At 54.9% G+C, this 18,725-nt stretch overlaps 1 protein-coding gene and 1 pseudogene across 1 annotated transcript in view; one reads left to right on the top strand and one right to left on the bottom strand.

The window, feature by feature from the left end:
* Nucleotides 1-18,725, bottom strand: part of LOC136569926 (zinc finger protein 850-like) — a 116,760-nt gene that overhangs the window by 71,412 nt on the left and 26,623 nt on the right. The window contains exon 5 of the mRNA XM_066570279.1: nt 1,864-2,542. Within this exon, the coding sequence (XP_066426376.1) occupies nt 1,864-2,542 (679 nt within the window). The remainder of the gene's footprint in view (nt 1-1,863; nt 2,543-18,725) is intronic.
* On the top strand, nt 8,500-13,304 carry LOC136570300 (zinc finger protein 271-like; annotated as a pseudogene).

The following is an 18,725-nucleotide window of genomic DNA, read 5'->3' as shown; positions in this document are numbered from 1 at the left end:
CAGTGCCACTGGAGTCCCCTGGAAGCTGGGCCAGCTTTGGATCTGCTGCAAGAGGAGATGCACAGTCCCCGGCAAGGGACTCAAGGGTGTCCAGGATGGTGATGAGCTGTGGGGAGACATCTGGGACCACATCCAGGGACATGCCTAGAGGGAAAGGGGATAGGGGTTGAGAGGGATTAAGGAGTGGGGAGGGGGCTGGAGGGGGAGATGCACAAAAAATGTGCCAAAGTCAAGGAGGATGCCCAAAATTGGGAGAAAATGAAAGAAAGAAGAGAAACTATCCAGACCTGGGGGTAAGGGATGCAAAGTACTGGGGAACGGACACAAAAAAGGGGTAAAGTACCCACAACAGGGTGAATGGACCCAAAATCAGAGGACAAAGGGTGCTTGTCGTGGGATGTCACAGGGTGTCACAGGTGTCGTGGCATGGCCCTACCTGTGCCAGGATGGGCACAGATGCTCAGTGCCAGGAGCAGCCATGGGAACATCCTGAGGGACACGGTGACACCTTGAGGGCCACGGGGCCTGCAGGACACAGGGACACCCTGAAAGACGCAGCCCCGGGACCTCAGAGAATTTGGACCTGCTGGTTGGCAGGGGACAGAGACATAGGAGCAGGGAGGGGGACACATGGAAGTGGACAGGGACACATAGGGGAGATGGGGACAGGGACTCACATGGGAGACAGGGACACATGGGGCAGGACAGGGACGCACAGAGGGGTCACAGGGAGCCACAGCAGGGGATAGGGACATATGAAGGGGAGGGAACACGATGCCACCAGGACATTCATCAGGGCACAATGTTGCCACACCTGTGGGGACGCTGCCAGCAGGACGCCTCTGGTGACACCGAGCATGGGGCCACAGGACCCCGTGGGTGACACTGACCCTTGCCTTTTCTCCAGCCTGTCTCAAGGGGTGCTTGGGGTCCCCAGAGCACAATGGCCTTGGGACACCCTGTGAGCTGTCACTCACCTCTGGGCCACTTGTCAGCAGCTGAACAAGTTCCCATCCTGCCCTGGTAGAGGGATGACATTCAGCTGGGACAACTCAGTGGTGACAGTGGAGATAGGGTGGCAGGAACTGCATTGGACAGCGCTTGGCCATGGCTGAGATGACAGTACTGGTGGCACTGTGGTGGCACAGGTGGTGGCATTGATGATGTCCCAGTTGGTGTCCCCATCCGTGTTCCCCACATCCCCATCCATGGCCATTTCCCCCCATGTCCCCATCCATATCATTGTCCCCCACAGGTCACCATCTATGCCTTGGTTCAACACCTTTATTTCTACCCCAGTTTCTGGGCTTTCAAAGGGAAACATTTTCATTTCACAATCAAAACAAAAGGATTTATGTCTCCTGCAAACAGAGTATGCACATGCTTGGGTTGGTGGGAAGAAACATTACTGGATGGACTTCTACCCCATCGTCTCCAAAATCATGGGGTTTGCCCCAGTCTGTCCCCCTTTGGCTGTGGAAGATGCCCGTGGGCCAGACAGAATTAAAAGGATGGATTTATGTAGGAAACGACCTCCAAGGTCATCAATTGTTGCTTGATTTTTCTGAGGTCAGATGTCAACAAATCTGCCTTCCATAATGGATTTCTGATGTTAGTCTGTGGATGTGTGCAGGTGCCCATGGGGAGCCAGGAGGATGTGGAGCCCTCCAGCCAGGTGTCTTCCCAACATGGATCACCGGCACCATGGGTCACCAGGGCTCTGCCCACCGGCACTCACTGGGGATCATCCAGTGTGGATCCCATGGGGGATGGAGCTGGAGGAGCACAGGAAACTCTCCCTGCATGCAGGGCACTCGCAGGGCTTCCTTAGTGCTGGCTCTGCTGGTGTCTGCTCAAGATAGAGCTCTGTGAGAAGCTCTTCCCACACTCTGGACACTCATAGGGCCTCTCCCCGGTGTGGATGCGCCGGTGGGTCACGATGGTGGAGCTGTCCCTGAAGCCCTTCCCGCAGTCAGGGCAGCAAAAGGGCCGCTCCTCCGTGTGAATCCGCTGGTGCCTGACAAGATGAGAGCTGCTCTGAAACCTCTTCCTGCATTGATCACATTCATAGAGCTTCTCCCCTGTGTGGCTCCTCAGGTGGTAGATCAGGTGGGAGCGCTGGCAGAAGCTCTTCCCACACTGCCCACACTCATAGGGCCTCTCGCCAGTGTGGATCCTCTTGTGGACAATCAGGTTCGACTTCTGGGTAAATCTCTTCCCACACTCAGGACACTCATAGGGCCTCTCCCGGGTGTGGATGCGCTGGTGGCTGACAAGGGAGGAGTTGTGCTTGAAGCCTTTCCCACAGTCAGGGCAGAGGAAGGGTCTCTCCTCTGTGTGAGTGCACTGGTGCCTGAGGAGATCAGAGCTGGTCTGAAACCCCTTTCTGCATTTATCACACTGGTAGGGCCTCTCCCCGGTGTGCCTCCTCATGTGGACAATCAGGTGGCATGTCTGGCTGAAGCTCTTCTCACACTCCCCACACTTGTAAGGCCTCTCCTCTGTGTGGCTCCTCAGGTGAAGAGTCAAGCTGGATCTCTGGCTGAAGCTATTCCCACGCTCCTCACACTTGTAGGACCTCTCCTCGGTGTGGCTCCTCAGGTGGACAGTCAAGTTGAATCTCTGGCTGAAGCTCTTCCCACACTCCTCACATATATAGGGCCTCTCCACCATGTGGATTCTCAGGTGGACAGTCAAGTTGAATCTCTGGCTGAAGCTCTTCCCACATTTCAAGCACTTGTGGGGTTTCTCCTTACACTGAAGCTGCTCATGGACCCTCAGCTCTGAGCTCTGGCCACCTCCCCGGCCCAGGGTGGGTCTTTCCTCCTCAGATCCCCGTGATCTGCGTTTGCAGCCCCTCCTCGTGAGGGATCTCCGAGGTTTTTCCTCCCAATTGGATTCCTGTGCTGTGGAGCCACTCAAAACGGCCTCTTCCACGAGGTTCTGCTGTGGTGACTCAGCCTCCCTGCTCTCCATCCTCAGCTCCTGGTCTTGGGGAGGAAGGACAGGGAGAGGATGGGATTTGCCTCCGTGCCACAGGGAAGGGCAAGGAGATCCCCCCAGTGCGTCCCCAGCGGGACAGCTTTGGCAGCAGGGTTGTCCTGCAGCCGGGGGCTGTGCTGGGCTGGGAGATGGAGCAGGAGAGAGGGGGAAAGGGGCACTGACTTCCTCCTCACCTGCCTGGGCCTCCCAGGCCATCTTCCTCTTCCTCATGGCCTCCTTCTCCTGCATCGGGCCAAGGTTTGGGAATGGGAAATCCTGGTTTGGGGGAAAACAAGGGCTGAGCGCGTTGGGTTTGATGGTCCCGCTGCCTGTCTTGGTTTGAAAAACAGGTGTCTGCTAAGGAAGGCAGAGCTTCCCTTAAAATTGAAAATGTAAACCCCCTCCCTCCAAATTACTATAATTTTGAAATTAAGGGGCACTCAGGGAAAGATATGGAAATAGGAATAACAGTTCTTTGCTAGGAAAAATAAAATAAAAATGCAGTACTACAAAAAAAAACCACTGACAGAGTCAGAATCCAACCTGACACCCTGTTAGTCAGGGCGTTTGTTGCACTCCAATTAAATGGTGGCTGCTCTCCTCCTGGTGTGACAGATGTGGTTCTGTTGAAGCAGTGATCCTGCAGAAGGGTGTAGTTTTCCTCCAAAGGTCCAGTGGTGGTGTAGATAGGTCTGGTCTTCCTCGGTGAATCCAGTGGAGAAGAAAAGCTGCTCCTCTGGGAATCCAGTGGGAAAAGCCTGACTGTGGTGTTCCAAATCTCTGATTATATGCAGGTAGGGATGCTTTGCTCCTCCCCCTGGGTGGGGCATCTCACAATGGGATGATGTAATTTTATCAGTCATGCAGTGAGGCTCAATGGCCCCTTAAAGGAAGATATCTCCCTGAAAGGGAGGATTGTCAATGGGGCTTAATGGCCCGTTAACAGAAGATATCTCCTTGGAGGGGTTGTGGAAGAGATAAAGAAAAAAAGAGATAAAGAAAAAACTGCCCAGTTAACAGAAGATAACTGCCCCACCTCTACCAGATAGCAATAGAATACACACCCCCACCCACATCTTGCATTTCCAACCTCAGACACTCTCCATTGCTCTCAGTAGCCCAAAGTGTGATCCCAGTTGCTCCCTTTTAACAGCAGTATGATCCCAGTAACCTCCAGTACGATCCAAGTCATGTACCACCATTCCCAGTATGGTCCAAGTATAATCCTAGTTGCATCCAATCGATCCCAGTATGGTCCCAGCTGCCCTCCAGCTACATCAACACAATCAGTCCCAGTATGATGTCATTTGCTCCCAGCATGCTCCCAGTTGCTCACAGCAGCTCCCACTCACTCTCAGAATGATCCCAGCCATTCCCAGTATATCCCATTAGCCCCCAATATGGTCTCAATTGGCCCGGCAGGTTCCTACTGACTTCCAAAATGATCCCTGGATGATCCCAGTACAGCCCAGTTCCTCCCAGCCATGCCACTCCGGGCATCCCCCAGCCCTCTCTGTGTTCCCCCTTCCCAGATCGCCCAACAGGAGCCCCAGGGGCTGGAAGGCCTCAAGCAGGGTCCCCAACAAGCCCCTGTGTGGATCTGCAGCCCCCAGTTTTCCCAGTTTGCCTCTCCTTCTCCTCGGGCCGGTTTCCCCCAGCCCCCAGCGGGTGGGAGCAGCCGAGAGCCCCGCGCTGCCCATCCCGACCTGTCCCGGCTCCATCCCCGCTCCTGCCGCGGGCTGCGAGGGCTGCGGGACCGGGGCAGGAGGAATGGGATGGTGGAGCGGGGAGGGAGAAGCAGCGGGACAAGGGCTGGAGGGAACAAGAGAAGGAGAAGGAGGTGTGGAGGAGGAGTGGGAGGAAGAGCTGGGATAGAGGAGGAGGAGCGGGAAGTGGCACTGGAGGGACCACACACTCCAGCCCTTGCTGTGTCCGCAGCCCTCCCGGCCCCTGGGGCATTTCCCCCCCATATCTCAGGTGACCGCAGACGGGGAGCTCACCCAAATATCCTGGGGGCTCTGTGGGAGGGTATTTTTAGGGGGGCTGGGGGAGTTTTAGAGCTCAAAGGACTCCAAAGCGAAGCCCCAAATGGCCTTTGGGGAGATTTTGGGGGTGTCCCGGGGGGTTGTTTTTCCATGGGGAAGGGCAGGAGAGGGGAGAACACTGGGACACCGAAGTGTGCAGCCCAGAGAGAGGAGACCGCCAGGATTCAGCCCGGAGAGGGGAACACCCTGGCGAGGGGGAATCCCTGGAGCTCCCCACAGCCTGGAGCAGAGTCAGGGGAAACGGGAGCGCTGGGACCCCAAGAGCCCCGACCTTGCTAAGGGGGAGCCCAGAGAGGGGGAGCCAGGGAACCCCCGGGGGCTGCGGGGAAGCCCCAGCAGCACAGAGAAGGGGGAGCCCCAGAGGCCTGTTTTCTCTTGGAAGTAGGATTTCTCATATCCAAACTTCAGCGCAGTCTGTGGACCCTGTCTCTGGGAACACCCGCTGGTGTCACCTCGATACGGTGTCCCTGCTGCCTGCTGTCACCCTCTGGTCCATGTCCCCAGTGTCTCTGTGTCACCTCTGTCCTGGTGTCCACCGTGCCTGGCATCAACCCCTGGTCCATGTCCATCTTGTCTTATGTTGCAATGCAAGATGTAACCAGCAGTATGTATTTTATCACCATCTGTTGAAACCAGGTGGAGCAGTGTTCTTTATCCCTTCCATGATCCATCCCTCCTAACTCCAGGGCAGATATTCTCTATTAATGGGCAAGCTGTTAAAACCAGGTGGGGCAGTTTATTTTTATCTCTTCCACAACCCATCATCCCTCCAGGGAGATATCTTCTGTCAATGGGCCATTGAGCCCCATTGACAATCCTCCCTTTCAGGGAGATATTTTCTGTTAATGGGCCATTGAGCCTCACTGGATGACTGATAAAATTAATCAACAGTTGGTGTTCCCAGAGACAGGGCCCAGAGACTCGGCTGAGGTTTGGAAATGAGAAATCCTATTTCCAAGAGAAAAACAAGGTATGAGAGCATTTTGATGGGCATTACACCTGCCCCTACCCATCTCTAGAAGTCACTAGACATTTTGTGTCCATAAAAATCTCCAGACCACCAAGATTCTGCCCAAAAAAACCTCCAGACCACAAAAATTGAGTTGGTAAAATCCTCAGAAATACCATCACTAAGCCTTCCAAGACTTGAATGTCTCATGATTATTGCAAAAAAGAGCTCCCCATGAATTGCCCCTCTCTGGTCTCTCCACTTTGGACTTCTGGGGATTCTGCCTCTATTGAGGGTTCTCCTCTCCAGAGTCCCCACCCTCTCCAGGCTGTCCCAGGAATCCCCAGGATCCCCCCTCTCGGCTCTTCTGACCTTGGGCCTCTGGGGCTCCCCCTTCTCTGTGCTGCTGGGGCTTCCCCGCAGCCCCCGGGGGTTCCCCGGCTCCCCCTCTCTGGGCTCCCCCTTAGCGATTGCGGGGCTCTTGGAGTCCCAGCGCTCCCGTTTCCCCTGACTCTGCTCCAGGCTGTGGGGAGCTCCAGGGCTTCCCCCTCGCCAGGGTGTTCCCCTCTCCGGGCTGAATCCTGGCGGTCTCCTCTCTCTGAGCTGCACACTTCGGTGTCCCAGTGTTCTCCCCTCTCCTGCCCTTCCCCACGATAAAACAACCCCCCGGGACACCCCCAAAATCTCCCCAAAGGCCATTTGGGGCTTCGCTTTGGAGTCCTTTGAGCTCTAAAACTCCCCCAGCCCCCCTAAAAATACCCTCCCACAGAGCCCCCAGGATATTTGGGTGAGCTCCCCGTCTGCGGTCACCTGAGATATGGGGGGGAAATGCCCCAGGGGCCGGGAGGGCTGCGGACACAGCAAGGGCTGGTGCGTGTGGTCCCTCCAATTCCACTTCCCGCTCCTCCTCCTCTATCCCAGCTCTTCCTCCCACTCCTCCTCCATGCCTCCTCCTCATCCTCCTTCTCTTGTTCCCTCCAGCCCGTTTCCCGCTGCTTCTCCCTCCCCGCTCCACCATCCCATTCCTCCTGCCCCGGTCCCGCAGCCCTCGCAGCCCGCGGCAGGAGCGGGGATGGAGCCGGGACAGGTCGGGATGGGCAGCGCGGGGCTCTCGGCTGCTCCCACCCGCTGGGGCTGGGGGAAACCGGCCCGGGGAGAAGGAGAGGCAAACTGGGAAACCTGGGGGCTGCAGATCCACACTGGGGCTTGTTGGGGACCCTGTTTGAGGCCTTCCAGCCCCTGGGGCTCCTGTCGGGCGATCTGGGAAGGGGGAACACAGAGAGGGCTGGGGGATGCCCGGAGTGGCATGGCTGGGAGGAACTGGGCTGTACTGGGATCATCCAGGGATCATTTTGGAAGTCAGTAGGAACCTGCCGGGCCAATTGAGACCATATTGGGGGCTAATGGGATATACTGGGAATGGCTGGGATCATTCTGAGAGTGAGTGGGAGCTGCTGTGAGCAACTGGGAGCATGCTGGGAGCAAATGACATCATACTGGGACTGATTGTGTTGATGTAGCTGGAGGGCAGCTGGGACCATACTGGGATGGATTGGAAGCAACTAGGATTATACTTGGACCATACTGGGAATGGTGGTACATGACTTGGATCGTACTGGAGGTTACTGGGATCATACTGCTGTTAAAAGGGAGCAACTGGGATCACACTTTGGGCTACTGAGAGCAATGGAGAGTGTCTGAGGTTGGAAATGCAAGATGTGGGTGGGGGTGTGTATTCTATTGCCATCTGGTAGAGGTGGGGCAGTTATCTTCTGTTAACTGGGCAGTTTTCTTTATCTCTTCCACAACCCCTCCAAGGAGATATCTTCTGTTAACGGGCCATTAAGCCCCATTGACAATCCTCCCTTTCAGGGAGATATCTTCTGTTAATGGGCCATTGAGCCTCACTGCATGACTGATAAAATTACATCATCCCATTGTGAGATGCCCCACCCAGGGGGAGGAGCCAAGCATCCCTACCTGCATATAATCAGAGATTTGGAACACCACAGTCAGGCTTTTCCCACTGGATTCCCAGAGGAGCAGCTTTTCTTCTCCACTGGATTCACCGAGGAAGACCAGACCTATCTACACCACCACTGGACCTTTGGAGGAAAACTACACCCTTCTGCAGGATCACTGCTTCAACAGAACCACATCTGTCACACCAGGAGGAGAGCAGCCACCATTTAATTGGAGTGCAACAAACACCCTGACTAACAGGGTGTCAGGTTGGATTCTGACTCTGTCAGTGGCTTTTTTTGTAGTACTGCATTTTTATTTTATTTTTCTAGCAAAGATCTGTTTTTCCTATTTCCATATCTTTACCTGAGAGCCCCTTAATTTCAAAATTATAGTAATTTGGAGGGAGGGGGTTTACATTTTCAATTTTAAGGGAAGCTCTGCCTTCCTTAGCAGACAGCTGTTTTTCAAACCAAGACAGGCAGCGGGACCATGAAACCCAACGCGCTCAGCCCTTGTTTTCCCCCAAACCAGGATTTCCCATTCCCAAACCTTGGCCCGATGCCGCAAGAGGAGGCTATAAGGAAGAGGAAGATGGCCCGGGAGCCCCAGGCAGGTGAGGAGGAAGTCAGTGCCCCTTTCCCCATCTCTCCTGCTCCATCTCCCAGCCCAGCACAGCCCCCGGCTGCAGGACAACCCTGCTGCCAAAGCTGTCCTGCTGGGGATGCACTGGGGGCATCTCTTTGCCCTTCCCTGTGGCACGGAGGCAAATCCCATCCTCTCCCTGTCCTTCCTCCCCCAGACCAGGAGCTGAGGATGGAGAGCAGGGAGGCTGAGTCACCACAGCAGAACCTCGGGTATGAGGCTGTTTTGAGCGGCTCCACAGTGCAGGAATCCAATTGGGAGGGAAAGCCCCAGAGATCCCGCACAAGGAGGGGCTGCAAATGTAGCCCAGGGAGGTCAGAGGAGGAAAGACCCACCCCGGGACAGGATGGCAGCCAGAGCTCAGTGCTGGGGGTTGATGAGCAGCTTTGCAATGGGGAGAAGCCCTACAGGTGTGGGGAATGTGGGAAGTGCTTCAGCCGAAGCTCAGCCCTGATCCGCCACCAAAGGATCCACACTGGACAAAGGCCCTATGAGTGTGGGGAGTGTGGGAAGAGCTGCAGAGACAACTTTGACCTGATCAACCACCAGAGGAGCCACACGGGGGAACGGCCCTATGAGTGTGGGCAATGTGGGAAGAGCTTTCAGAGAAGCTCCACTCTTCTGAAGCATCAGCGCACACACACAAATGAGAGGCCCTATGAGTGTCCCAAATGTGGGAAGAGGTTTCAGACAAGCTCCCATCTCCTCACACACGAGCGGGTTCACACAGATGAGAGGCCCTTCCGCTGCCCCGACTGCATGAAGGGCTTCAAATATAACCCCGACCTTGTCAGGCACCGGCGCATCCACACCGGGGAGAGGCCCTACGAGTGTTCCGAGTGTGGGAAGAGATTCACCCAGAAGTCGAACCTGATTGTCCACAAGAGGACCCACACCGGCGAGAGGCCCTATGAGTGTGGGCAGTGTGGGAAGAGATTCAGCCAGAGCTCTGAACTGATGCTTCACCAGAGGATCCACACTGGGGAACGGCCTTACGAGTGTCCCGACTGTGGCAAGACCTACAGCCGGAGCCATCACCTGATGATCCACCAGAGGAGCCACACCGGGGAGCGGCCCTATGAGTGTGGGGAGTGTGGGAAGAGGTTTCAAAGCAGCTCAGATGTCCTCGTACATCAGCGGATTCACACGGATGAGAGGCCTTTCCGCTGCCCTGACTGCGGGAAGGGCTTCAAGCACAACTCCACCCTGGTCACCCACCAGCGCATCCACACGGGGGAGAGGCCCTACAAATGTCCCCAGTGTGGGAAGACCTTCAGCCAGAGGTCAGCCTTGACCCAACACGAATGGAGGCACCACTATGAAAGCCCTGTGAGTGCCCCAAGTGTGCCCCAAGTGTGCACGGCTACAGTTCCCCAAGTGTGCACTGCTACAGTTCCATACCCCATGGCAGTATTTGTGCTGCATGCTGCCCAGTGGGCAGAGCCCCAGTGATCTGTGGTGCTGGTATTCTGTGTTGGGAAGACACCTGGCTGGGGGCTCCACCTCTTAATGGCTCCATGTGGCCTTGACTATCTTTTCATTTCTCTCTGTCTTTTCAAAATACCACAAACCAGGATCAAAATAAAAACATTGAACTAAGACAAGGATGGGGACATGTGGAGATCTTCCAGGGGATGTGGGGGCTGCTACGTTCCAGGGAGTTGAGGGTTCCTGGGTGGGACTTGGGCTTTGGGCACCCAAGGCTGAGTGACTTTGGCCGCAGTGGGAAACGATGGCAGAGTTTCTTGGGCAGCTGATCAAGGCTCCCCTGCCCTGGAACTGACCCCATGACTCCCTGTCCTGGTTCCCCACGTCCCCGGTCCACAGTCCCCCTATCCCTGCTGTCACTCCCCTTGCTCCCCACCCGTTCCCATGTTACTGCACTCCTTGTCCCGTCCTGCTCCCATCCCAGTCTGGATCCCATTCCCAATCTCATTCCCCGTCCCGGTCCAGTATTTGTCTGGTTGCCGTTCCCATATTCCCAGGCCCATACTCCCTATCCTGTTCCGTTCTCATATTCCCGGTCCCACTGCTGGTTGCACTTCCGTTCCCCTATTTCCATTTCTATGTTCCCAGTCCCATTCCCGTATTTCTGTTTGCGATCCCGGTCTCATCTTCCTAATCTCCATCTCATATTCTCTCTCCAGTTGGGGTTTCCATATTCCCTGTCCTGGTCCCATATTCCCATTCCCGCTCCCAGTCCCCATTCCCGCTCCCCGTCCCCTCTCTCCGGATGCCGCTGCCATCATTCCAGCCCCTCCAGCCCCCAGTGACCAGGGAAACACCGCCCTGCTCCCGTCAACCAATCCCAGTGCGCAATCGCTCCTGTATTTGCATCACCACGCCCTTCAGTTTGGCCGCAGCCAGCACTGGCTGCAGCCGCCTCCGGGTGCTGCTTGCTCCCAGTTCCCTCCCAGTGCTCCCAGTAAGAGTGGGACCGGCAGGGAAAGCACTCCCGATTCCTTCCCGCTGCTCTCAGGATCCCACCCAGTGTTCCCAGTATCACTCCCAGTGCCGCGCAGGCTGGGGCCGCTTTGGGAACCCCCCCCTAGGGCAGAGCGCAGCTGCATTTGGGTGTCGGCACTGCCTGGGCTCAGCTGGGAGTGGAGGAGTGGGACGAAGAGCAGGAACGGGAGGAATATGAGCAGCAGCAGCAGCAGCACCAAGTGGTTCCCCTGCCTGCCCGTGCAGGCTGCAGCTCCCCCGGCTCCGTCAGCATGACCCCCTCCGGAACCCACAGGTGAGCGGGATGGGGGAGCTCGCCCCAAATCCATTGGGGGGTCTCTGGGAGGGTTTTTTTGTGGGGCAGGAGATGTTTGGATCTTCCAGGACCCCAGAGCAGAGCCACAAATGCCCCTGGAGGGATCTTGAGGGATCTTGAGGGTCCCACTTGGCAATTGCCTGGTACTGGTGGGCGCAGGTGTCGGGTTCGGCTGTCTGTCTCTGCCCCGACACGGGTAGTGTGGTTCTTGGGTGGCACGCGTTTTAAAGGATGAGTCTGGACTCTTCAGCTTTTCGGTCTTCAGGTTGTTTATTATTTCTTATCTACAAAATTTTCTGTCTGCCCAACAGAGGTCTGATCTGCAAGCAGTCACAGGCACTCTCTGACCACCCACGGGGCGGTCATGTCTTTTTATACTAATATCTACGTACATAATATTTACCTTTATTTCCCAATGCTTTTCACCCATGTTGGCAAGTGCACCTTCACCATAAACCAATCCCCAAATGCCAACATCACCACAGGAGATGGAGGACAAGAAGAAGGAAGAAGAAGGACAAGACACGCCCTGATCCCTCCATCTTGTCTCCATAACCCCCCTGTACCCAAAAACCTTAAAATCTATATTTCACCCTCTAAATGTGTCCCTTTTACACCTTTTACTCTAAAGTGATTCTCTTGTCCTCAAACTCTTGTTATTTCTGTGGATGGATCAAAATCAAGCCACCAGACACTTCTGGCAACATTCCAGGATTTTCGAGACCCCCAAGGGTTCTCCTGGCATCTCTGGACATTGGGAACGATGTGCTGAGATCCCACACGCAGGCGCGATCTTGGGTTTGGGGATCCCGGGAGAGCCAAGGGGGAACTCAGAAGCTCCAAAGCGGAGAGAGCACAAAGGGGCGATCCTGGAGCTGGTGGACCTCCGGCAGCCTGGAGGGGTGGGGGAGGCTGGGCATGAGTGGATTCCGGGTCCTCCGAGGCTGAAAGGGGCGCTGACTTGTCCAGCTGCATATGGGCAGCGGGACCATCAAACCCAACGCGTTCAGCCCTTGTTTTCCCCAAAACCAGGATTTCCCATTCTAAAACTTTGGCCTGATGCAGGAGGAGGCTGCGAGGAAGACGAAGATGGCCCAGGAGCCCCAGGCAGGTGAGGAGGAAATCAGTGCCCCTTTCCCCCTCTCTCCTCCTCCATCTCCCAGCCCAGCACGGCTCCCGGCTGCAGGACAACCCTGCTGCCAAAGCTGTCCTGCTGGGGACGCACTGGGGGCATCTCCTTGACCTTCCCTGTGGCATGGAGGCAAATCCCATCCTCTCCTTGTCCTTCCTCCCCCAGACCAGGAGCTGAGCATGGAGAGCAGGGAGGACAAATCCCCACAGCAGAACCTCGTGGAAGAGGCTGTTTTGAGCAGCTCCACAGTGCAGGAATCCAATGGGGAGGAAAAGTCGTGGAGAACCCGCACGAGGAGGGGCTGCAAACGCAGATCACAGGGATCTGAGGAGGAAAGACCAACCCTTGTCCGGGGAGGTGTCCGAAGCTCAGAGCTGGAGGTTGATGAGCAGCTTCAGGATGGGGAGAAGCCCCACAAGGTCTCAGAATAAGGAAAGAGCTTCTCCCTGAGATCTTCCCTGATCCGCCACATGAGAATCCACACTGGGGAACGGCCCTACGAGTGTGGGCTGTGTGGGAAGAGCTTCTTCAAGCACTCCGTGCTGATTGTCCACCAGAGAATCCACACAGGGGAAAGGCCCTATGAGGCCCTGTGATAAATGCAGGAAGAGATTTCAGATCAGCTCCACTCTCGTCAGGAATCAGCGGATTCACACAGATGAGAGGCCCTTTCTCTGCCCTGAACGTGGGAAGGGATTCAACCGTAATTGCACCCTCATCAAACACCGGCACATCCACACCAGGGAGAGGCCCTACGAGTGTCCTGAGTGTGGGAAGAGCTTCTCACAGAGCTCTCACTTCACCCAACACCAATGGAGCCAGCACTAAGGGCAGCCCTGCAAGTGCCCTCAGGGCAGGAATAGCTTCCTGTGCTGCTCCAGCTCCATCCCTCACATGAGGATCCACCCTGGATGATCCCCAGTGACCCCTGGAGGGCAGAGCCCCGGTGATCCATGGTGCGGTGATCCATGTTGGGAAGACAGCTGCCTGCGGGTTCCACTTTCTCCTGGCTCCCAATGGGCACCTGCACACATCCACAGCCCAACATCAGAAATCCCTTGTGGAGAGCAGATTGGTCAACTTCTGACTGCAGAAAAATCTTACCTTTTTCATCATCTAGTGGCATTGAGCAATACTGGATAGCCTTGCAGGTCTTCTCCAACATAAATCCATTGTTTTATTTCTCCATGGCCCACAACTGTCTTTCACAGCCAAATGAGGACAGACTGGGGAAAAACCCCTGATTTTGGAGACAGTGGGATGGAAACCCGTCCAAAAAAGGTTCTTCCCACCCACCCAAGCACATGGATGCTCTGCTGGCAGGGACATGTAAATAATTTTGGTTTGGCCTTGATTTTCATTTCCTTTCTGTTCATCCCTTTGAAACTCCTGAAACTGTTGTAAAAATAAAGACATTGAACTAAGGCATGGATGGGGGCATGGGAGGACAATGACATGGGTGGGGACAAGGCGGGACATGGAAAGAGCTGGGGACATGGGAGGACACAGACATGGAGAGTGACATGGGGGTGATGCCCTAAGTTTTAGCTTTCATATTTTTCAGATTCTATACTGCCTTGGTGTGTAACTCTGAACTTTGTATTAATTGTTCGTAAGTTCTCTTCACATGGTAGTTAGACAAAACGACCCTTTTCCAGCCTAAGAATACAAGGACAACTGTTACAGGCTCAGGCCCAAAAAGCATAAACAGAGAGTTGAAGGGAGAAGACAAGGAGGATGGGACTTGGTTGTATTGCACTAAATAGTTTATTTAGTAGTTGTTCTGCACTGGATAACGAGAATTTTGTACTGAGTATGGTATGTCATGTAGATCATTCCCCCTTCCTCATCACATGGTTTCTCCCCGTGCACTCCTTTCTACACACCTGGTGGTCTGCCCCGTGGATACCCCTCCCCTCGCCCCTCCCCAATGGCATCCCATTGGCCACGGTCCTCTTTCCCTGCCCCCTTTCCCTTGGGGGATAAAACCCCACTGCAGATAAAGGTCCGGCCTCTTTTGCCACCTGGGTGGTCGCTGCGGCCAGCAGTGTCCCATCACAAGCCAATAAACAGGATACTCGTCCCCACGTGCTGGCGGAGCGCTCCTCGTCTTTTATCTTCAGTCCATGCAGGTCCATGTGGGCTTGGGTTCCAGCTAGCCGGATTGGACCCATACAAAGCCCAGAGAACCACGGATTATTGCAGGTGGCGCCCACATGTTCATCTCCTACGACAGCTACGAAGTAGCTGGTAATTCCACAAGTGGATTATGTAATGAGTTAATGTCTTAGTTTGTTCATCAAGACTATAGAAGGGGGAAAAGCCAATAATAGAAAAACCGCAAGAATAGATGTGACCAACTAATATGTTGCAAGATGAATATAACGGGCTAATATATTGCAAAATAACTGTCATAAGGCTTAAACCACAAACTGTCAGAAGCTAATATGTTGAAAGGCTAACCAAGCAAATGTGTAACTATATGTAGCTATGTGCCTATATATGGTAAAGGCTATTGTAAGACCTTGAGGAAGAGGACGGGAGCCTTCGTCCGGACGACCACCAGAAGGCAGAATAAGACCCCCTAGCAACTATCGGCGCAGACGCAGAGAACACCGGAAGGACAACCAACAACAACAGATAAAAAGGAGGACTGAACAGCGGAGTGGTGTGGGCCGATGGTGGAGTGGTGACTCCCCAGCTACACCCAGCGCTCCCGGGTGGGCGCCTTTTGTTGGCTTCACTCAGTGCTGTAATTTGCCTATTATCGCTTGCTTTATCACTTAATAAATTACATTTTATTTGGACTCACTTGTCGGTGATTGGTTCCTCACTGCAACTTATAACAGATTACATTAGCTTTTGGACTTCCACCTTCCTCTGACTTCTTTGTCGCGTTTTTGTGGACAAGAAGGCTAGAGGGTGGGATTGTGACCCCGCCGAGCCCAAGGTGGGCCAATCCCGGACAAGGACTTCTTTACACTTGTCCCAGCCAGCCAAGTCCCCAAGCGGGGTGAGTATTCCCCATGCGTCTTAGGGACACCCCAGGGAGGCCCTCAGAGAGTGGGGGTAGCTCCCGGTGCAGGAAAATCTCCGGTCCTGAATACGGTTTGCGTTTCCCGCGTGGCAGCGCAGGCGGGGCGGCTCCAGCGCTCTGACAATGCGTGCGCGCTGTTTTGGGGTAGTGGGGTCCCAGCGGCATGTTCCCGCGCTAAACCCGGTGCTGTGCGTGGTTCCAGCGCTGGGGCAGCGCGGGCGGTGGCAGAGTGTCTGCAGCTTGCGTTTTTGCCGAGAGCGGACATGCCTGGGCAGGACCCGACAGGCGGCGCGGACCCACTCCAGCCGCCCATGCGGCATCCACGTGGTGGAGAGGCCGGCAGCTGTTGTTTGCCATTTTAAAAGCCGCGCGGTCTCTACGCAAGCAGCTTGTCTCTCCCTCGGGGAGAAGGGGCGGGGAAGAGGCTGCCCGGATTTTCCCGGATTGGCTGTGGACTCAGTGCTTTCAGTTTTGTTTGTGCTCACTGTAAAGAAGGTAGATTTACATGCTGCAGGAAGCAGATATGGGTGCTAAGTTTTGTGCGGCACAGAAGAGTGTTTATACCCCAATTTTAGAAACCCTAAGTAGTGGAAATGTTACGGTTTCCAAAGCAGTTTTGAAACGGTTTGTTCACTGGATATCTTTTCATTTCCCTCAGTTTACCTAGCAGAATGTCTGGTAAAGACAGAATTCTGTCTCTGCCTGGGATAAAATTGGAGCCTTGTTAACAGCTAAAGTGGAACAGGGAGATGGGACGGTGTCTCAATTTTTCCCTGTGTTCCTGGTAATTCAGAAAGAAGTCCTGAGGAGGGATTTGAAAGGACAGCCAGAGCAAATCTCCCCTCCTGCGGCTTCCCCTACCCCTCTCCCCAAACCCTCTGCCCCTGAACTGAGAGAGAGCAGCGAGGCTTTCTGGCAATTTCAGGGTACCTGGCACTGCCACTGCTCCCCTGGCCCCCCGCCTCTCTCCCAGTACCCTGGCCCTGGCAGTTGTGCGCAGGCTGACAGAGAACCTTCCCTGCACCCCTCTAACCTTGCTCCTGTTACCCCGAAGTCCTGTTCTAACCTCCCCCATTCCCAAAATGGCTGCAACCACAAGGTTGGCATTCAGGAAACTGCTGACCGCATGGCCGGAGCCCAAAATGGCGGCATCCACGTGTTTCAGCCCTCCACCTACCCTTCTTCTCCCCACAATCCCTTTTGCCCACCTGTCCCCTCCCCACAACCCCTTCCGGTCCCACAACCCCTTCCTTCCCTTGGACGCTCCTCCCCTTGCCTTTGTGTCCCTGCCCCCCATTACATCATGCTGTGACCCCGCCCCTGGTTCCCATGGTTGCCCCGCCCCCCTGCCTGTTCTCCATGCCCCCTTGCCTGGGTCCCAAGAGGGTGGGGCTGAGGGCTGAGGGGGTGGGGCTGAGGGCTGAGGGGGTGGGGCTGAGGGCTGGGGGGGTGGGGCTGAGGGCCGGGGGGGTGGCCCCCTGCCCAATTCCCACGGGGGTGGGGCAGGGGGAGGGGATGTCCCTCCTCCCAGTTACCAAGGCGCCAGGGTGGGAGGGGCAGAGGCAGGGGGTGTACCCCCTCCCAGTCTCCATGGGGGTGGGGTGAAGGGTGTTTCCCTGCCTGCTTCCCAAGGCAGTGGGGCTGGAGGAGGGGGGGTGGTCCCCCTGCCCGGTCCCACGGGGGTGGGGCTGAAGGGAGAAATCCTGGGGTCCAAAACAGGAAGGAAGAAGTCATCCCCTTGGTAGCCCCTGTTGAATACACAGGTGGTAGGGCTGGTCCTAGATCCTACCAGCCCTCATATCACTCAAAATGTGAGTTATGTAAAAGTCAATTCAAATTTGGGACAAATAGTGAAATTTTTAGGAGTATGATGAGAGCTACATTAACGTCCCTTGAATTTGTTCCTGCTGACACTGTAGACCTTTTCCAGTGCCTGCTTACCCAGTCAGAATTTGATCTATGGGAAAGCTCCTGGAAGAGATCTCTCAGGGATCTCATGGAAGAACTTAAGCAAACCCCTCAGGGTGCCAAAGATTTAGAGAATAATAACATTACTTATGAACATCTGTGCGGCGAAGGGGAGTGGGCTAAGCCTGAGGACCAAGCTCAGGTGTTGTCAAAATTCTTTCTAGATAAGATTTCAAAGGCTGCAGATAAGGCTTTTAACCAGCTACCAACTGCTGAAGCTAGTGGTAGTTTCCTTGACATTAAACAGTCTCCTTCAGAAAGTTTCTTGCAGTTTGTGGACTGGCTCCGTGCACAGGTTGAGAGACAAGTATGGGACTCTGAGACACAGATGGAGATAGTGAAAGAGATGGCACAGAGGAATGCCAATGAAGTCTGCAGCAGGGTGCTCCTGGGACTGCCTCTCAACCCCCCACCTACACTGGCAGAGATGATGGAAGCCTGTGCTAGGAAGGCAGAAATGTTTGCTGCGTGGGAGGTGTGGTCAAGGCCGTCAAACCCAGAGACTGTGGCAGCTGTATCTCCAGGAGTGAGGAGGCAACCGATGTCACCAGAACAACTTCAACATGTCATTTGCTTCATATGCAAAAAAACAGGACACTTTGCCCAGGACTGCCCCCAAAGCCAGCAACAAAGACACCCTTCACGCCAAAAAACGCCGATGCCAGCGCGCACCCGCCCCGCACCATGACATAAATGCAGCGGGCTTCCCTGAAGGGGAAACCTCCCTCAAAACAGAAAATGGGGAGGAAGGGAAGCGGGGTGCAGGAATACGAAATAACAATTTACAGGATAAAATCTGGTGGCCTCACAAGCATTTCAAGCTTGTGTCCACCAAAGCTTTTGCTTTCAGGTCTACCCAGTGGACGGTCATTGGAGTGGACCTGCCAGAGGACTTGCGGAGCTTGACAAAAGATCGCACAAGATTGGACAGTGAGTACTTTGTTATTGGGGACACTGCACACACACCCATGGAGATTGAGGTGGCTCCCATGACCATCAAAGGGGACATACCTAACCTCATTCTCCTGATGCCCTGTCCACAGCCACCCTTCTATTTGGCCAAGGGGCAAATCATCGCCCAGGCCATTCCTATTCCACCAGAAATTTCAGTAGATGACAAGGCGCCAGGTGTATACTGGGCAGAAGTGTTTGGCGAGGACAAACCCATTATGGGTTGCAACCTAATCCGTGGAACAGAACATCTCCACGTGGAAGGGTTGCTTGACCCAGGGGCAGATGTGACA

Source organism: Molothrus aeneus, unplaced genomic scaffold, assembly GCF_037042795.1.
Source record: "Molothrus aeneus isolate 106 unplaced genomic scaffold, BPBGC_Maene_1.0 scaffold_30, whole genome shotgun sequence".
NCBI classification, from domain to species: domain Eukaryota; kingdom Metazoa; phylum Chordata; class Aves; order Passeriformes; family Icteridae; genus Molothrus; species Molothrus aeneus.
The sequence above is the reverse complement of the archived record's forward strand: the minus strand, read 5'-3'. Positions and strand labels throughout refer to the sequence as shown.